Here is a 17,770-nt window from a genome sequence, read left to right as displayed (position 1 = left end):
ATTAGCTGGAGGTTTGCTTTTAGACATAGCCTACCAGCAAGAATGTCGGTGCCATGGACGAATGACAACTCTGGAAGAGCATGACTGATTCGAGTGACAAATTAATAATTAAAAGTTAAGCCTATGCTATTTTAAAGATGTGGTATGGTCAGCCTGTGAATAATTCAGGTTCATGTGAAAATTCATCTAGGCCTAGCCTAGTCTATATCTATCTTGTGGGGGCAGCCTGAAGCATATGGTCAAGCAGAATGTGGTGCAGATGCAGACATTTGTAAGACCTTTACCTGCGAGAAAGAATCCGACACAAAATATGAAGCCAGGAAGAGCTATTGAACGGGAAAGTGCCGACCCGTAAGCAATATAAATTGTAACACTCCGGTGAGCAAAATGTACAGCAGGTACGCATCAACAACTTTTAATTTGGTCGAGGTACTACTCCCATACTCCTCCAAAATACGAGAAATGCCCGATACACAGAGTTGGACATGTTTTATTGCACAAAAACGTTCAAAGACACACAACTTCAGACGTTGCGCACATACAGTCGCATAAGTATGACGTATTTCTGCGTGTCCAGCTCAAAAAAAATCTCCCGGGTTGGTGCAGCAACTGCAGTAACAATCCACCCAGGAATGTCGTCACTTCAGAAATAGAACATGCATTGTTTTTTCGTATGTTAAACTGATAGAGAAAATTATTAGTTGCATTCATTTGTTGTACTACAGTATGCATGAGTAGCCTAGTCTTACCCTGACGCAGTTTGTTTATCGCCGACCTCTGAAATCAGCTGATTCTGACATGCCATGCCGATGCCGATGTTGCAAAACATGTCAGTGAGAAAACACAGGACTGAGCCACAACAAAACATAGTGTGACATATGTTTTATGGTACGTCGTGAACATGCAAGACGAATCGGATTCAAAGTAAGTTTTACATTGCATGAACAAGTCGAGGTCGTGTTATAGCCACGACTTGCACATATTAACCTACGTCATACTTCAGCAGGCTACTGTTATAATTTGCAATGAAGCTATCCTCTAATTAATTAATGGCCATGTCTAAGATTTACATGAGACGGTTTAATGCTAGTAATCGACAATGGCATGTAGTAGGCTATTCTTCGTATTAGGCTACGAGACAGCTACGAACTATAGGAATCTTATAGCCTAGGCTGTTTTGAGACAAAATATCAGTCATCTGTAATATCATAATACTATAAGAATCGTATAGGCCTAGTAATTTGGGACATACTAGAAGTAGGCTACCATAACACAATAATACTACAGATTCAGAATATAGTCTATATCTGTTACAGATTCAGAATATAGGTTATACTAGGCTACAATAGAAATCTTATGGTCTATAGTTCTTTTTCGTAAGGGTTCTGGACTGCTGTATTAAATTCCCGTTCATTGCATTTAAGCCTGTAAAAAACACTATTCTAGCAAAAGCGTGCTCTTTCCCAGGTCAGTGTCAAGCTGGAACTGGTGGCCTTCATGGCGTCCAACTTCTACACATCAGCTAAGGAATGCAGAGACAAAGATCCTAGACTGTGAGTACTACATCTTGGTGATGGTGTTGATTGACGAGTGTGTGAAATAATAATCTCCTGGGGCTGGGGCTCTAACCTTTGTCTCCCCTCAACATATGCCTAGGTGTGCAGAATGACCTGTGGGCCCGCTTTGTCTCGCTTCCTACTCAGGACAAAATCTGGACAGTATCAGTGACTCACAAGACTCCCCAAGCTCCTCCTAATCCTGGTACTAACCTGTCATTCATTGTTAATTTTACATGTTATGTTTGTTAAGTCCGCTTTACATGAAAGCAAGTACCAAAGATTAATTCATTAGATGTGACATAAGGAAATCTGAAGTTTGATTGGGAATGTACATTTCCACATAATAAATAAGCGGTCCTGGTGCTCAGTAAAACTAAAAGTGCTTACTGTGTCTCCTCAGCCTCTCAGAGACCACTGGTGATGGTGCATGGGCTATGTGGCGGTGTGGGCTTGTGGATCCGTAACCTAGACCCCCTGTGTCGCTCTCGTCCTGTCCTGGTCTTTGACTTGCTGGGTTTCGGGCGTAGCTCCCACCCCCGCTTCCCAACAGACCCCTCACAGGCGGAGCAGCTCTCCGTCGACTCCATAGAGCACTGGAGACAGGCCTTGGGTCTGGAAAGCATGATACTATTGGGTCACAGTCTGGGTGGCTACCTGGCGACATCTTATGCCATTCAGCATCCAGAAAGGTGAGAATTGAAAATAGTTTACATTGTTTACAATTTCAGTTACTTTGAGAATTTCAATCTTTGAGAATTATTCAGTCTGACAGTTTGTGGTGCAGCCTGCATTACAGTAAAATAATAAAATACTACATGTGTTTGGCAAACATGAAGACCTACGCTAACAAAACAAGTCATAGTAAGTTAGATAGTCATAAGGCTTAATGCATTTCCTATTTAGGGTGAAGCACCTCATCCTTGTAGACCCTTGGGGCTTTGAGCACATACCGGAGGATGGCCCAGCTGCAGCGAGGCCTGGATGTCCTTACTGGGTGGAGGGTCTCATCTCCGTGGCCTCCCGTTTTAACCCGCTGGCAGGGATCAGAGCTGCAGGGCCTTGGGGTATGTAGTCTTACGATAGCAAGATCATTTCCCCCTGTGTATGTGTGTGTGTGAGTACATGAATCAATATGTCTGAACACTCTGCTCCAGTCATTCCATGTACTGTATTTATTTGTGCTTGCGGAGCACATGCTAGTGGATGTTGATGTTGAGTGTAAATTGGGATTGAGTATGCTATTTTTCATTTTCATCTCTCTCTTTACAGGGCCAAAACTTATCCACAGATTCAGACCTGACATTAAGAGCAAGTTTGAAGACATGTTTGATGACCAGACTATGACACAGTACATATATCACTGCAATGCCCAGAACCCAAGGTAGGCCAGACAATACTGAACGTTCTCATTTTAAAGACCTGATAATTCCTGAGCATCCCTATACCATCACTTGCATGTTGGCAAGTCTTTGTCATATGTTTAGAAGTATACATGTCTTTCATAAAACACAAAAGACATTCACATAATTCATATTTCGATATATCTGTGCACTTAATAGTGCAGGGTGGTTTCGTGTCTGGCATTGATTTGATGTACTGTATTTTCTCCCTCCACCAGTGGGGAGGTGGGTTTCAGGATAATGTCTGAGTCGTTGCTTTGGGCGAAGCGTCCAATGTTAGACCGGGTTCATCTCCTGCCCGCAGGCCTCCCAGTGACCCTAATCTATGGAGCCCGCTCTTGGATGGACAGTAAGACTGGCAACGAGGTGGCCAAACGGAGACCCACGAGCTACACACAAACAGTGGTAAGGCACAAAGACTGCTGTTTAGAACCCTCATGAAGAATGTGTTGTGTGAGAGTTTAGACAATTGGATATATTTAGGTCTAAAATAAAAACTAAAGTGAAGGGGTTATGTTGCAGTCAGAGATTGTACGCCATTTCAAGCCCATAACATCTCCTCACGATCCGCTAGCTACCCATTCCGAGTACATGATTAAAAAAAAAGGTCTGTGTAAGGGCTGTTTCACACCGGGTCTGTTGCGTGTCAGTTGCGTGGCGTTTTCTATGTCTTTGCTCACCAGAAGCATGTCTGACTCGGCGCTGCGGCGGCCTCTCTGCCTATTAAAACATCTCTTTTTCTCACGTCAATTTGTTTTTCACTGTTTTGAATGGAAATGCTTCCAGCACGCTTGCATGTGGCGTGAAAAATAGGCGTCGGCCCTATTCCTAGCATGCACGCTTTTTCGGCATTGGCTCGAGCCGTACCTGAGACGTGAGTGTCACGCAGGCGGTGTGCAAGCTCTAACCTGTTAACATGGGAGCCGAAATAAAATCGGACACGCCGCGCAGCTGACACGCTCACACCACGGACCCGGTGTGAAACAGCCCTAAGAGTTTCTCTAGGAATACTTAAGAGAGGGGTGAGATACCTCTCTGATATGTTTTGTTTGGTCCTTGATTAAAATTTAATGTATGTTATTTTGGGCAAAATCGCCTGGTTAGAAATTTAAATATAAACATAAACATAAACAAAATTGTGACATCATACACAATCACTGACTGTAACATCAGTGCATCACATGAATGTACTGTTTTTTCATGTTTTAAACTGACTAGGACAAATAGGCAAACTCCTTGCATATGATGTCGTCTTCCACAGCATATCCTCTTAAGTTAACACATGTTAGGTAACGTTAGGGAACTTAACTTTAATGTAATGTCCAACAGGTCTGACTTCTTTCTCGGTTGTTCCCCTTCATTGTCCCTCTCACTTGTCCCTCAGTTATTAATAAAGCATCGTTGACCATATAGATTTACAACAATACATTTATTTGGGCTAACGTTATGAATTTTGAAACATCTTTATAATGAAAAGCAATGCCTAAACTCAGAAGCACTTGCCGCTGAGGCTACTGAAGTGGGTATAGCCAAACATAACATTATTTATTCATTTCTAAACTGTACTTTTTAACCCAGTACTGCTTACATGGGCAATGCAAAATTAGATCCCCACCTGCAAATATTTTCTTTTTAGTTTACCTTTGTTTATAATCCATCAAATCAGACTGACAGCTTGTCATTACCACTGAGCTAATGTAAACTACTGTACAAGTTCAAAGCCAATCAACCTCATGATGTCATCTTCTTCTGTTCTATTAAAGATGGCGCTGCACGTTTCAAAAATATAACTTTAAGAAACGTAATATTTAAAACCCAGCTTCTTTGATGGTGTTAAACCTCTTGGGATTTATAAAATTATGTAAATTATGTTAACAACATCCAATGTTGTATGTCCACTTTAAAGCAGAGGTTTTCAAGTGCTTTTAACTGAAGAACCACCATTGTGACAAAGAAATCACCTCGAGGACCACTGCTGAATAAACAAATAGTGATTCCTAGAGTGAAAGTACATTACTGAATGCATGGTCAGGGACCAGTACTTTTTCAATTCCTGTGTTAGAGAACGTATGACTCTGTGTGTCTGTCTGTAAGAGGAAGAGAGAAGCTTCCAGGAATAAATAAGCATTTTAAAAATGTCAGTTTGAAATTACAAGCCATTTACTGAACTCTCTCTCTCTCTCTCAGGTGGTGAAAGGGGCATCACATCATGTCTATGCTGATCAGCCTGAAGAGTTCAACAGAGTGGTGCAGAGTATCTGTGACAGTGTGGTGGATTAAGTGCCTACGAGTGTGAGTGAGGTTTTATGTGTGTGTGTAGGAGAGACAGAGAGGTTTTGTGTGTGTGTGTGAGCGAGAGAGGGAAAGGGAGGGAGAGAGAGAGAAGAAAGTTAGACGATCATGTTGTGTTCTTTCTCATGTAATTTACTGTTTCACCTAGACTGCCAAATATAATTTATCTTTTTAATAAAGTAAACGTATCAGTGTGCCGGCTCCACCTACATTTACCTGAAAGGTATTCATATATTCATGTTATTGTACATCATAACTTGACATTGTGTTGCATTGCTTAAGGATGACATTGTCATACCAATAAGGGCACTTTTTTTTGCAATTTCAGTTTATAATAGTCTTTAGTACAATACAAGGCACTGTATGTCATGTGAACTTCAAACTGTACACTGCAAAAAATGATATCTTACCAAGTGTTATACTCTTATATTACAGTTTTTTCAATCGCTAACAAGCGCTTACCCATACTTCAGATACTTTTTCTAAACTCTTAACACAGACTCACACCTAGAAAACACAATTGGCCAAATGGATAATTTTCTTCTCAAAAACATATTTTGTTAAATGTATTACTAACACATAACACTAACACACACTAACTTTACCAAAACACTGGAAATCTGACTCAAAATGAAATTATTCTGTCAAAGAATGACACTTGTTTTCACTTCACGTACAAGGTACATGCATTCAATCAAAGTACACCAGGTTTCAAAATACTGGCTATTGTTGACATTACAAAAACTGCATAGACTTTTATGTTTCAGTTTTACAGGTATTTGCATGCAATTTTTACACTAAATGTCTTGGTTGGGAACCACATGTTATCTTCACATTCAAAAGCATTCCAGTAAAAAGCAAATCAGTTTATTTTTTCCTTTACTGTTTACTACAGGAGGTACAGTAGAAATACTGTTTACAGTATGATAGAACAGAAAAAGTTTTGCAGTATTGCTTACAGTGAACAACAAAATATCCATGAAATACAAAAGAGCATTCTGAACAAAAAAACAACAGCAAAAAGCCCAGATAAAAAGGGGGGGAACTAAAAAAAGCACAAAATTACTGTATCTAATCTCTGCGATCTTCAGGGTTAGGCCACATGTTTTCATCAACATCGCATTGATTACATGGTCAATGATAGTGGCACGAATTGTATCACTGACAACAATTCTTGCAACCTTTGGAATGCCACCACCATGCATTCTTACACCTCTACCTTGCCCTCTCTTTGGGCCTGCTCTTCTCCCTTACCCTGCTCCTCTCACTGCTCCTGCATCTCTCACTGCATCTCTCACTGGGCCTGCTCTTCTCCCTGGGCCCCTTACTCTCCCTAATCCAGACATTACAGTGTTTGTCTTATTCTGTTTCTGTTTCTAAAAACATCACTCCTCAAAGTCCTCCTTTGTATACGTGTCAATGTAATAGAAAAAAAATAACCCCTGCCACTGAGTCTAAGCCAGACTGGAATCAGCTGTGGTTGGCCCAATTTACCCAACATAAATCAATTGTGTGTCAATTATTCAATTGTTTCAGCTGAGATATATTGTTTTTTGAACTGATATCATGCAGAGGTTTTTAAACTGTATCTAAGGTTTGGAATATTGTTATTGTGGGATGTTGTGTGTTAACATTCGTAAATACTGCAAAAACAATCCATAATTTTTTTGGGAGGTATAGCTTGTCTGTTAAGAAAATGTAAGCATTGTGGAAATGTGTTCACTGACTGCATATCGTGTGAAAACGACATGAAATGTGTGAATGTTATGGTCACAAAAGACCGATGCTGTGCTAACTGTATTTAGAGTTTTGAAAATGTGACAACTGGTTGGACAAACGCTTGTTAGTGACTGAAAAAAACTAAGATAATTAGTATTGTTTTTAGTATAAAGATACTTTTTTGAGCTTTCTTGTAAGATTATTTGACTCAGTCAAAATCTTCTTAAATTAAGACATAAAAACAAGTAAATGTATCTGCCAGTGGAGTAAGTAATTGTATTATAATTTAAGATAAGATTGAAGATTTAAGACAATTTAAGGTAAATTTATAAGGTAAATATCCCACATAGATGTTGCTGTTCTTTTTTGTGTGTGCATGTGTGTATGTCAATTTGTCTCCATCTCCTATAGAGCCTGACCGATATGCGCTGATACCGATTTCGGTATTTGAGTTTTTCAAAAACTAATAACCGATATGTCGGCCGATGTCATTTTTAACAAACATATTTTTAACAAACGTTGGTATGCGTATGCGTTCATGTGTGTGTGCGCGTGTGTGTGTTTGTGAGAGAGAGTGTGTGTAAGACAGTCCTGCCTTGTAGCTCCTCTTCTCTCTGAGTGGCCCCTGGGGAAGTGTGGACCTAGGAATCTGGACGATGTGGGGAGGTTTTGTAAAGACGAACGGTCTTAAATCCCTTGGTTTCTACCGGTATTCTCTGACTTTATGGGGTGTCATAAACTCCAGAGTTCTCGCAAGAGCACAATTTGGATTGTCTCTGCAAGACACTCTGGCAATGAGTGATGATGCACGTTATTTTTGCCAGTTGTATCGTGGGGAGCCAATCACATCAGTGTATCTGATATATGTGGGCCAGAGCGAACTAAACAGATGACAGTCGTATTGTGTAATCCAATTGCGTGCAGTGAGATTTTCAAATGCACGCTTGGTGCCGCCCCTCAAGTTGGGCCATTACATTATTTGTGGCCAGACCCTTAATCTTTCTAGATTACCAGGGTCTGGAATCTCCAGGCTAGGAGAACATTACGAGCAGTTTTATTGTCAAAAGGGAGGCTTGGCCTCGGCCCTGGTGAAACTGGCTGGGGCACCTGCACCGTATGCCGGCGACCCGAGTTCAATTCCCGCCCCTGTGGTCCTTTCCAGATCCCACCCCAACTCTCTCTCCCACTCACTTCCTGTCATTCTCCACTACCCTGTCGCATTAAAGGCATAAAAGCCCCCCAAAATATATATATATATATATATATAGAAAAAAGGGAGGCTTAAAAATGTATTACAAGCAGGGGTGCCAATAATTGTGAGCAACATGTTTTTGTTAAAAATATTTATTTATGAGATTTTCCCTTCCCTTCAAGGATTTTTCCTCATTCCTGATTTCCTCATTTTCATTGAGAGATTACAATAAATCACCAAAAGATTATTTTTTTATACCTGTTTTAGTCAACTACCAAATGTGCCAATAATTCTGGACAGTACTGTATTTTTCCTAGACATGTTCTTAAATGTCCTATTTAAAGACACTCATTTCTAAGTGACCCCAAACTTTTGAACAATAGTGTACAAGTCAGCAATTCTGAACAGATTTGAATCCTCCAAATCTCTGATTAAAATTGATATTTTTTGAGTTACTAGGAAATGTCCAATGATGGTATGCTGTGAGACTTACTGTGTCATTAAGTTCTGACAGGTGATGCACAGAGAAGTCATCTGATGATGCCAACCTGAATGACCTTAAATGTTCACTGTGCCAACACCCGTACTTCCTGCAAAGAAAGTAAACAAAGTTGTTCACAAGTAGTATCTGTTCAATCCTGCAGAATTTTGGAAGTCCTCCAGCCTGGCCTAGAGAAACAAACATCCTATTTGCATATTCCTAACCATTTATGAAGACCTTTGATGTACTGTTTATGGTTTGGCTATCTGTATTTTGACACACTTGTGGTAATGTAGCATCTTGGACAGAGGTGACACTTGAGGTTTGTGTGTTGGGTCTGAACAATTATGGTGTATTGAGGTGATTTGCCATCATGTATGCTAGGCTACTGATGCCTGGTAGCAAGTACAGTGGCGATTCTAGACATTTTTAACAAGGGTGGCACTGGTGAGGCACTGATTAATTCAAGGGTGGCATGAGGCAAAACATCCAGATAAACAGAAACAGACTCAAGATGTGAAATTAGCACAAATACATTAGGGAAACCAGACACAAACACCATACTCATAAATTGAAAGAAAAAAAAAAACATACCTTACTCTCACATTTGTATTTGAATAAAATAATACAAACATATTAAAGTGAATTAAAGTTGTCTGTCCCTGGGCAATGCTGTACTAAAACAAATTCCATCATGGGGACATTAAAATATAATCCATTTTATTCTATTCTATTAAATATTCTAAACTTTAAAGTTCTCAAGAAACTTGAGGTTGGTATGAAGGAGTGTATTGTGTATGTGAGCAAATATTGTTCACGTTGCACATGGGTCAGCTTGTTGAAGGGCAACCACATAACTGGTTCCATGTGTTCGAATTGGATGACTAAAGTTCTCAAGAAACTTGAGGTTGGTATGAGGGAGTGTATTGTGTGTGTGAGCAACCTACATGTTACTTATCTGCCTGAATCTCAATATTCTGATCACAACAACTCTGGGCAAATTACAAGTCAGCACCAGTGCTGCAATCATTGTTTTGCACTTTTATAATCACATCACCAAAAGTAGGTTATTGGTTTTACCAAAAGTATTCGACAGTTTCTCACTGTTTCTCTGTACAAGCCATAAGGTAAAATTGTGTGTACCTGACAAGTTTCGGCTACCTTGCCTCTGTAGCCTTCATCAGAGGTGTCACGTGATGTTGGTGTGACATTGTCTGAGCTGATGCGAAGAGTGTTTAGTGAGTAGGCCTAAGCTTGATGAACCATAAATGAAAAGTTTAACATTACATTAGGACATTATTGCCATTGAACACTTTTACAAAAGTATAGGCCTAGCCTACAGTTAACACTTAATGACCTAGCAAATGTCGGCGACTTAAGTGTGTGATTAGATAAATAGGCACTGGCAGATGCAATAGGTAAATAGATATCTTTGCGTGTTAGCACGAGCAGTAGCCTGTAGGCCAATAAAGGCAAGCGTGTTTGCCACTTACATTTCTGACGTCTGATACTTCAAACTGCTGCAAGTGCATCAAGAAAGGTCCTGCCTTAGACCATGTTAATGGCCAATCGTAGACTAAGATTTGGGGGTGGCACCTGGGGTGGCCAATCGAATCTCAAGGGTGGCCTGTGCCACCCGGAGCCGCCCCTCTGGCTCTGCCCCTGAGCAAGTAGGATTCTTGAAATTCAGTTTGTCATGTATCACCCTATTGAAAAAGCAATGTTTTCCCTGAAACCTCATGCCACAGATGAACCAGAGGCCCAAAACACTTTGTCAGTTCAGGTTAGTGTTCAATAAAATTATGTTTTGGTCGGAGCTTAAAGATAGATTTATTCATATTTACATTCATATGTTTAAATGTATTTCCAGGAAAACTGTCTCCATCATTTTCAGTATTACTTATGGGAGTAACATTTACGGATGCCTTTTAAGCACTGTGAGCTATTGTTATAAGAGTCATGGTGATCATTCTAAACCCACAGCCGCATGGGTAGCTGTTCCTGTAAAACATCCTGTAAAACATATTAGACATGTAGAAACATATCGGACATCAGACATGTAGACACTGTTATAATAGTCTATGAGTTACAAGCAAAGTTAATTAGGGGTTTGCACGGCGTGTCATCAGATCTGGACGTCGCCATATTGGAGATACTCGCCTCATTAGAAAGCATTAGGCACTGAAGTAAATTAAGGTTAATTATTGTTATGTTTTAGGTTGTACCAATAGGTCAGACTGAGAAAAAACATCTGGTGTAGGTATCGACTTCCAAAAGTTATTTAAAAACCAGGGAGAAAGGAGAATAATGCCAGAAGTTATCAGAGGAAGGGGGGCGCTTGTGGTTGAACTTGGTACTGCGTCTCCCTCACCCAACTCATATGGATCTGCGCTGCCAATAAACCGTAATTTATCGAAATATTGCGCCTTTTCTTGTGGTCCAAGTCCTGGCCTATATAGACAGGTCATCTGCTGGAAACATTAGGCCTAGTTTTTGGTCAAAGTTTTCTCCATGGATTCCTGGTCAGAACCCCTATTGGAAGAGATTAAAACTTGGGGCATGTTGAATTTTGTCCAAAAATCCAATATGGCCGCCGTATTCCAAAATGGCACATTTTCACACACTTTTTCCTATGCTATGGGGACATTTCCAGTAAAAACAGTGTCATTTTAGCAAAAAACTGTCCTTTTCTATCAAATACATATTTACAGAGGTTAACTGATGATTTTAAAACCCTAAGTATTTTTCTAACAATTTTAAATCATTAAAAAAAAATCATAATTTTGTCAGATATTTGTCAAATATCAGAAATAATCAAATTTCCTGCAAACATAAGCCTCTTACAGGTTAAATACAGTTCAAATAAATTGGGTACCTTAACTTAAACAGATTAAAACATATGGCATTTAGACATTTTCCCAAATACTCACTATATATTCAATAATATCCCCAAAATGGTGAATTTTTGGGTCTACACTTTTGGCTAAGCTAGAGGGTTTTTTTTCTATTAAAAACATTTTGACAAATGTTAATTGATATAAGAAAGAAGATAGTTCCATAAAGGTGATGGAATTACAAAAAATACTATTTTATCACTCGGCTAGATATATTGTTACTATTACTATATTAATGATAGTAATACCTAGAGCTGCTGAGAGAAAATGACGTAAATCCAGAGATGGAAATGGTCTTAGTAACTACCAGTCTTTGCTATCATCTTTTTCCATTCACTGTTACACTTGCAAAAAAGACATTCTATCAGAGCAAGATTGAGAGCGCAACTGACAGTAACTTTCAAGTCTCTTCTCAATCCTATACCACTGCCATACTTCACTGTCAGCAGATGACTTTGCAACATTTTCACTGAAAGTTGCTTCACCCTCCTGTTGTGTTCGTTTTATGTTTACTAGTTTTGTGTTCCCGGTCAAAAATGACAGCTGCATTATAACTTGTTATAAATACACAGTAACACACATATTATCATCTAATGTTGTGATCGACCTTTGTATCAACTTGTGTTCTATTGGATATAACCAGTTTTAAACTTCCATTTGGTATTTATGGCCTGCAGGCCTCACTGACCTGAGCTGATGCAAGTCAGAAAGGGGAAGATTCCATTGGGGAAAGGTTCCAATGGGGGCTGGCATAGAAGCAAAGAGGGGGAGTGAGGGTGTGTTTGTGTGTGTGTTTTAATGTACAGAAGTGCATATCCATCTGATCAATAAGTATGTGCCTGGACTCCATTAATTTCTAATGGCCAGTCATTTTTGACCGAAAATACACATGGGTGTTCTATAAAACAGTTAAAAATGTTAAATAAAACACTCAAATTGTTATACAAAATATCAAAATTTCTTTTGTGTGTTCAGATGCCCTGTGTTAACAAAGCCAAGAAGCCTCATGGTAGTGAGAATAAGTTAACAATATTTTTTTAGAGAGAAGAATTGTCAATCGGTCATATTTGTCTGCAAACACAACAGGATAAGTGCTCAGTTTGATGACCCCATTAGGAGAGCCTGTGAATTGTTGGACTCTTTCTCTCCTCTTGAAGAGGTTTCTCTACTGCTTCAGCAAAGTCATCCAACAACATGCCCTTTGGATCCTGTCCCGTCTTTTCTTCTGCAGTCTGTCACACCTGCTGTTCTGCCAGCAGTCATGCATGTGTTTAATACTACTACACTCAGTTCTGGAATAGTTCCTTCTTTTTTTAAACAGTCAAGGGTTATGTCTTTGCTAAAAAGTACACTTCATACAATTGATGAAGAACTACAGACCTGTCTCCCTTCTTCCTTTCTTGTTGGCTTTGGAGGAAGTGTTCTTCAAGTGTTCTATGACTTCCTGTATCAGAACAAACTGCTAGACCGTATGCAGTCTGGTTTCAAGAGTGGTCATTCTACTGAAATTGCTCTGTCTGTGACTGAAGCATTGAGAGTAGCTAATGTAACCTATTTACATTTACTGTTACTGTTTAACCTGCGTGGTTCAGCCCTGCACACGCCCGGACTCAAACCCGTAAACAGCAGCACCTCAAATCAGGAGTCTGCTCAGTCATCAGTATTAATTCTACTAGACTTACCTGCAGCCTTTGATACTGTAAACCATGACATTCTCCTTTCTACACTGTCTGAACAGGGAATTTCTGGGAAAGATCTTGGTTCTTTCAGTGTGTCTTGTATGAAAGTATCATGACCTCACCACAGGTGTGCCATAAGGATCAGTATTAGGGCACTATTTACACCACTTCCTTTTGTCTCCCCCTACCTTTTGGAGTGTGAATTCTAGACTTTATTTTTGTAGCCATGTGTTGGTAGCCTGGCGGGCCATCCTATATCATTGAAATGTATAGTCTGGAATCGAACCATTCACCTCGCTTAATCCAAGGGGCGGGCAGAGAATTGTCTTTCAAACTGCCTAGGCATGCAATAGGCCAGCGCTACGACCATATCCGTATCCGGTCGGAAAAACGGCAAATACATCCTTCTTCGAAAGGAATGACTTAAGTGCATTGTGTTGCTCAACTTTCAAAGAAAAGTCCAACTCCTCCAAAGTTGACGCCAACAAGCCACCTTCCTTGTTGTTCACCGTCACAGGACTGTCATTATCCTGTTAAGCCCGCCTTAAGACTCTCTAACAAAATACAGCGCTGTGATTGGATGACGTCCACGGCGTCAGCCAATAGAAATCCCTATGGTTTGATACTAGACGTACAGGCTGAGCAAATTAATTTGCCGCAGCTAGGGTGCGTCTAGATTTCTAGGCTAATGTGTTGGGTCATGTGCCCGGAATCACGCCCATGTCCTTATTTGGGCAACTTCCTGCCTTTGTTCAATTCCCTCCAATTTCTCTGTTCACCTGTCTCTCATTTTGTGTTGATTTGTTGAGTATTTAAACACTGCCCTTTTAGTTCACTTTGTCAGATCGTCACGGTATGTACTGTTTGCTACCTGACTGCCAGGTGAGTGAGACTAGCGTGAAGCTCTTTAAAGAGAAAGAATTAGTTTACCGTCTTCCCGGTTTTGAACCCTGCCTGTTTTTGACGAAGTCTTCTGCCTGTCGGTTTTGGATTACTTGCCTGTACCTGTCCGTCTGTATCTGTCTGCCTGCCTGCCTGTGTACGAAACCTGCCTGTACCTGGACTCTGATTTGCCTGCTGGACTGTTTGTGAAGAAATCCTTTTGATCTGTAATTGATTCCCGTTCTGAGTCGTGACATTACCTGTCTTTACCACCTGAGGACTGTTTCTGCATGCCTGATATTTCAGTCTGGATGACAGACCGACACTTTCAACTTCATCTCTCAAAAACTGAGCTTTTGTAGCCTGGCGGGCCAGACCCACATTCAAATGTAGGGTCTGGACACTTACCGTTCGCAGTGCTCAGTCCGAGGGGCGGGATAATCAGTTGTCTTTCAAATTCCCTCTGCACGCAATAGGATATTTGTTTTCAAGTAGCAGGGAATTCAAGCCAAACCGTTGCAACTCTGCCATCAATCATTATGTTAAGCCCACCAAATGACTCTATACACGATTTCAATGTCCTGATTAAGTTTCGATTTCTGGAGCTCACAAGCTAACGGAGAGTTGCTAGACTAGCCCTGGCAGCAAATGTAATTGACTCCTCTTCACTGACCCCAACTAGATTGGCACGTAACTTTGGCGTGTGTAGCCTGAATTGCAAAATCGTGTTGGCTTGTCCTTTACAACATTAGGAAGATCAGACCTTATCTGATACATGTCACGCCGTACAACCCCCCCCCTCTCCTCTCTCCTCTTCTCTCTCTCTCAACTCTCCCTCTCTTGCCTATTCTCATTATGATATACTGTAACAATATATAGTACCACTAATTACTTATTGACATTAACCATTTTGATTTTCAGTAATACTAACCCACTCTACATCTCTCTTTCTTTCCCCTTACTGTACCTCACTTGTGAGGTATATCATCGCCAGTCATCAACTATCCATGTGTTGGCCCTCCTCTCACCCATCTCACCTGAAGTCCCATCCTCGACTGCCCTATTGTCCCCCCTATCTGGATTCCTGGCCCGTACAGCCTAGCGACCCACCACCTGCCTATGACAATTCTGCCCGGATTCCTGGCTTGTCTGCCGACCCGCCACATGCCCCTTGACAACTCCCTTCCCCTGGACAAATCCAACGCTGGACTATTTGAACTTTCTGTCACTAAATCAGGATTAATGAATTATCAAACCAGATACGTAATCACCCCACCTCTTGTAACTTTCAGCTCAAGTGCTTTTTAACACCATGTCTTATTCTCTACACCTGACTATCATATGCATTTGTCATGTATACAGACCTTACTGTCCTGTATTGACCCTAGGCAGATGGGTCAGGCCCTTGAGTCGTGGATCTGCTCGAGGTTTCTTCCTATATGCATCTCCAATTCTAGGGAGTTTTTCCTTGCCCCTGTTACCCATGGGCCTCTCTCTCTCTTTCTTTTCTTCCTTTCTTTCCTTTTTCTCTGATTGCCTACATTCTGTAAAGCGCCATGATACATGTGTAATGTTTTGGCGCTCTATAAGCACAATAAATTGCAATTGAATACAAGATTCCACACAACTTCTTGTGCAGGCCATGGTTATATCCAAACTGGACTATTGTATTTCACTGTTAGCTGGCCTGCCTGATTGTGTACTAAGATCGTTGCAAATGATTCAGAATGCTGCAGCATGCCGGGTCTTCAATCAGCCAAAGAGGACACATGTAACTCCTCTCCTACTTTACCTTGACTCCTTATAATAGACCTTGGCCTATAGGACACTTACTGGATCTGCTTACGGCTATCTCAATTCTATGATCCAGCTGTACATCCCCAACCACTCACTGGGGTCATCTGATGAGCATCTGTTGTGTCGACCAGCCATAAACGCTAGATCAAATTCAAGACTCTTTTCCTCAGTGGTAAAAGAGGTGGTGGAATGAGTAGCCCAGTGCTCTCCTTCCTGTGTTAGATTAGGCCCCAAATCCCACATTTTGGGGATATTATTGAATTTGTTTATTTTTTGGGGCTTTATGCCTTTAATGCAACAGGATAGTGGAGAGTGACAGGAAGTGGGAGAGAGAATCGGGGTGGGATCCGGAAAGGACCATGGGGCGGGAATCGAACCCGGGTCGCCGGCGTACGGTGCAGGTGCCCCAGTCAGTTGCGCCACGGCTGGGGCCATATTATTGAGTTTTTGGGAAAATGTCTAAATGCCATATGTTTTAATCTGTTTAAGTTAAGGTACCCAATTTATTTGAACTGTATTTAACCTGTAAGAGGTTTATGTTTGAAGAAATTTGATGATTTCTGATATTTGACAAATATTTTTTAATGATTTAAAATTGTTAGAAAAATACTTAGGGTTTTAAAATCATCAGTTAACCTCTGTAAATATGTATTTGATAGAAAATAACAGTTTTTTGCTAAAATGACACTGTTTTTACCGGAAATGTCCCCATAGCATAGCAAAAAGTGTGTAAAAATGTGCCATTTTGCAATGGCCATATTGGATTTTTGGACAAAATTCAACATGCCCCAAGTTTGAATCTGTTCCAATAGGGGTTCTGACCAGGAATCCATGGAGAAAACTTTGACCAAAAACTAGGCCTAATGTTTCCAGCAGAAGACCTGTCTAATATGCCTTTGCATCTTGGATGCGTTTTGATGAGTTTTTCTGTTGTTTATACATGGTTATAATCACTTAAGGTATCCAAAGTGCATAATACTCCATTGTACTTAATTCATTCAGTTCTTTACGCCGAGTGCCTCCAACATGGCCATGCAGCTGGGTTACCGCCCAGAACGTGACTTCCGTGCAAACCCCTAATAAGCAACAGTAAAGGCAGAGACTTTCTAATGTGGAGACACAGCACTCAAAAAATCCTCCATAGAAATGCATGGGGTTAGTTTGTAACGTTGTCTACACATACTGTATCACACCCCTTCCTCAGCAAAACGTCGACATGTGAATACATTGAGCCAATCATAAGGTGTGTTGTGAAGACATCGTGCCAAACATGTGTTGTGAACTCGCCGCTGGAGCAAGGTGTCATGAAGCCTTGCGCACCCGCATTTCTGCCAAATAGGATGCCCGACGAGTGCCCAAAAAGCTTTGCAATATGGCACAGAGTCCACTTGCACACCACAACGGATCCGTGGCCGTTACTTCATGGTTCCGATCTCGAGGGTTGCCACATTTGATTTGAGAAAATCCAGGACATTTGGTGCATTGTCACTGTAAACGGTTCTCACTGGGTTCTCATAAAGCCCTTTCACCAGCTCTTGTAAGATATAAGGCTAATCCATAAACTCTAGCTTTGTTTGTTTGTGCCACATTGATAACACAATATTATCAATATATGTATAATATTAAGTTGTTACAAGCAGTTATACCTTTCTTATATTAAAAAGGAGATATTAACAATGACAAGCCATTTGGAACTGCCAGCCTCTCTCTCTCTGGTGCGCAGTCAAGATGCGTTCCCAATTAATTAGAGTAACTAACGTTCAAGTTAGATCTGCTGCATGATCATCCTGTTTTGAAGCCGTGAAATAGACACGCATCCTCTGCGGAATCATTTTGGACCCGCTAATCACCCTCCGTGGATTAATTTCAGATCCG

The 17,770-nt window shown here is 40.7% G+C and overlaps 1 protein-coding gene across 1 annotated transcript; it reads left to right on the top strand.

Annotated features, from left to right (window-relative positions):
• Positions 1–438: 438 nt before the first annotated feature.
• On the top strand, positions 439–6,809 carry LOC143116931 ((Lyso)-N-acylphosphatidylethanolamine lipase-like). Its single transcript, XM_076278321.1, has 8 exons — positions 439–924; positions 1,468–1,553; positions 1,657–1,761; positions 1,960–2,248; positions 2,463–2,623; positions 2,829–2,940; positions 3,178–3,364; positions 5,147–6,809. Exons 1-8 carry the CDS (start codon positions 902–904, stop codon positions 5,237–5,239), a joined length of 1,056 nt encoding a protein of 351 aa, XP_076134436.1. The 5' UTR covers positions 439–901; the 3' UTR covers positions 5,240–6,809.
• Positions 6,810–17,770: the final 10,961 nt, after the last annotated feature.

This window comes from Alosa pseudoharengus, unplaced genomic scaffold (genome assembly GCF_046254945.1).
Source record: "Alosa pseudoharengus isolate Yale_2024_CS ecotype anadromous, Long Island Sound unplaced genomic scaffold, YU_APseudo_1.1 YU_APseudo_1.1_scf_11, whole genome shotgun sequence".
Taxonomy (NCBI): Eukaryota; Metazoa; Chordata; class Actinopteri; order Clupeiformes; family Clupeidae; genus Alosa; species Alosa pseudoharengus.
This window is presented reverse-complemented; position numbering and strand designations above follow the sequence as displayed.

Bases quoted from the DNA above. Each gene is read 5' to 3' on its own strand.
- LOC143116931 (XM_076278321.1), top strand. From the start codon at position 902: ATGCAAGACGAATCGGATTCAAA. The intron at 2,249-2,462 runs GTGAGAATTGAA...TTTCCTATTTAG, and splicing joins GCCATTCAGCATCCAGAAAG to GGTGAAGCACCTCATCCTTG. The intron at 3,365-5,146 runs GTAAGGCACAAA...TCTCTCTCTCAG, and splicing joins CGAGCTACACACAAACAGTG to GTGGTGAAAGGGGCATCACA.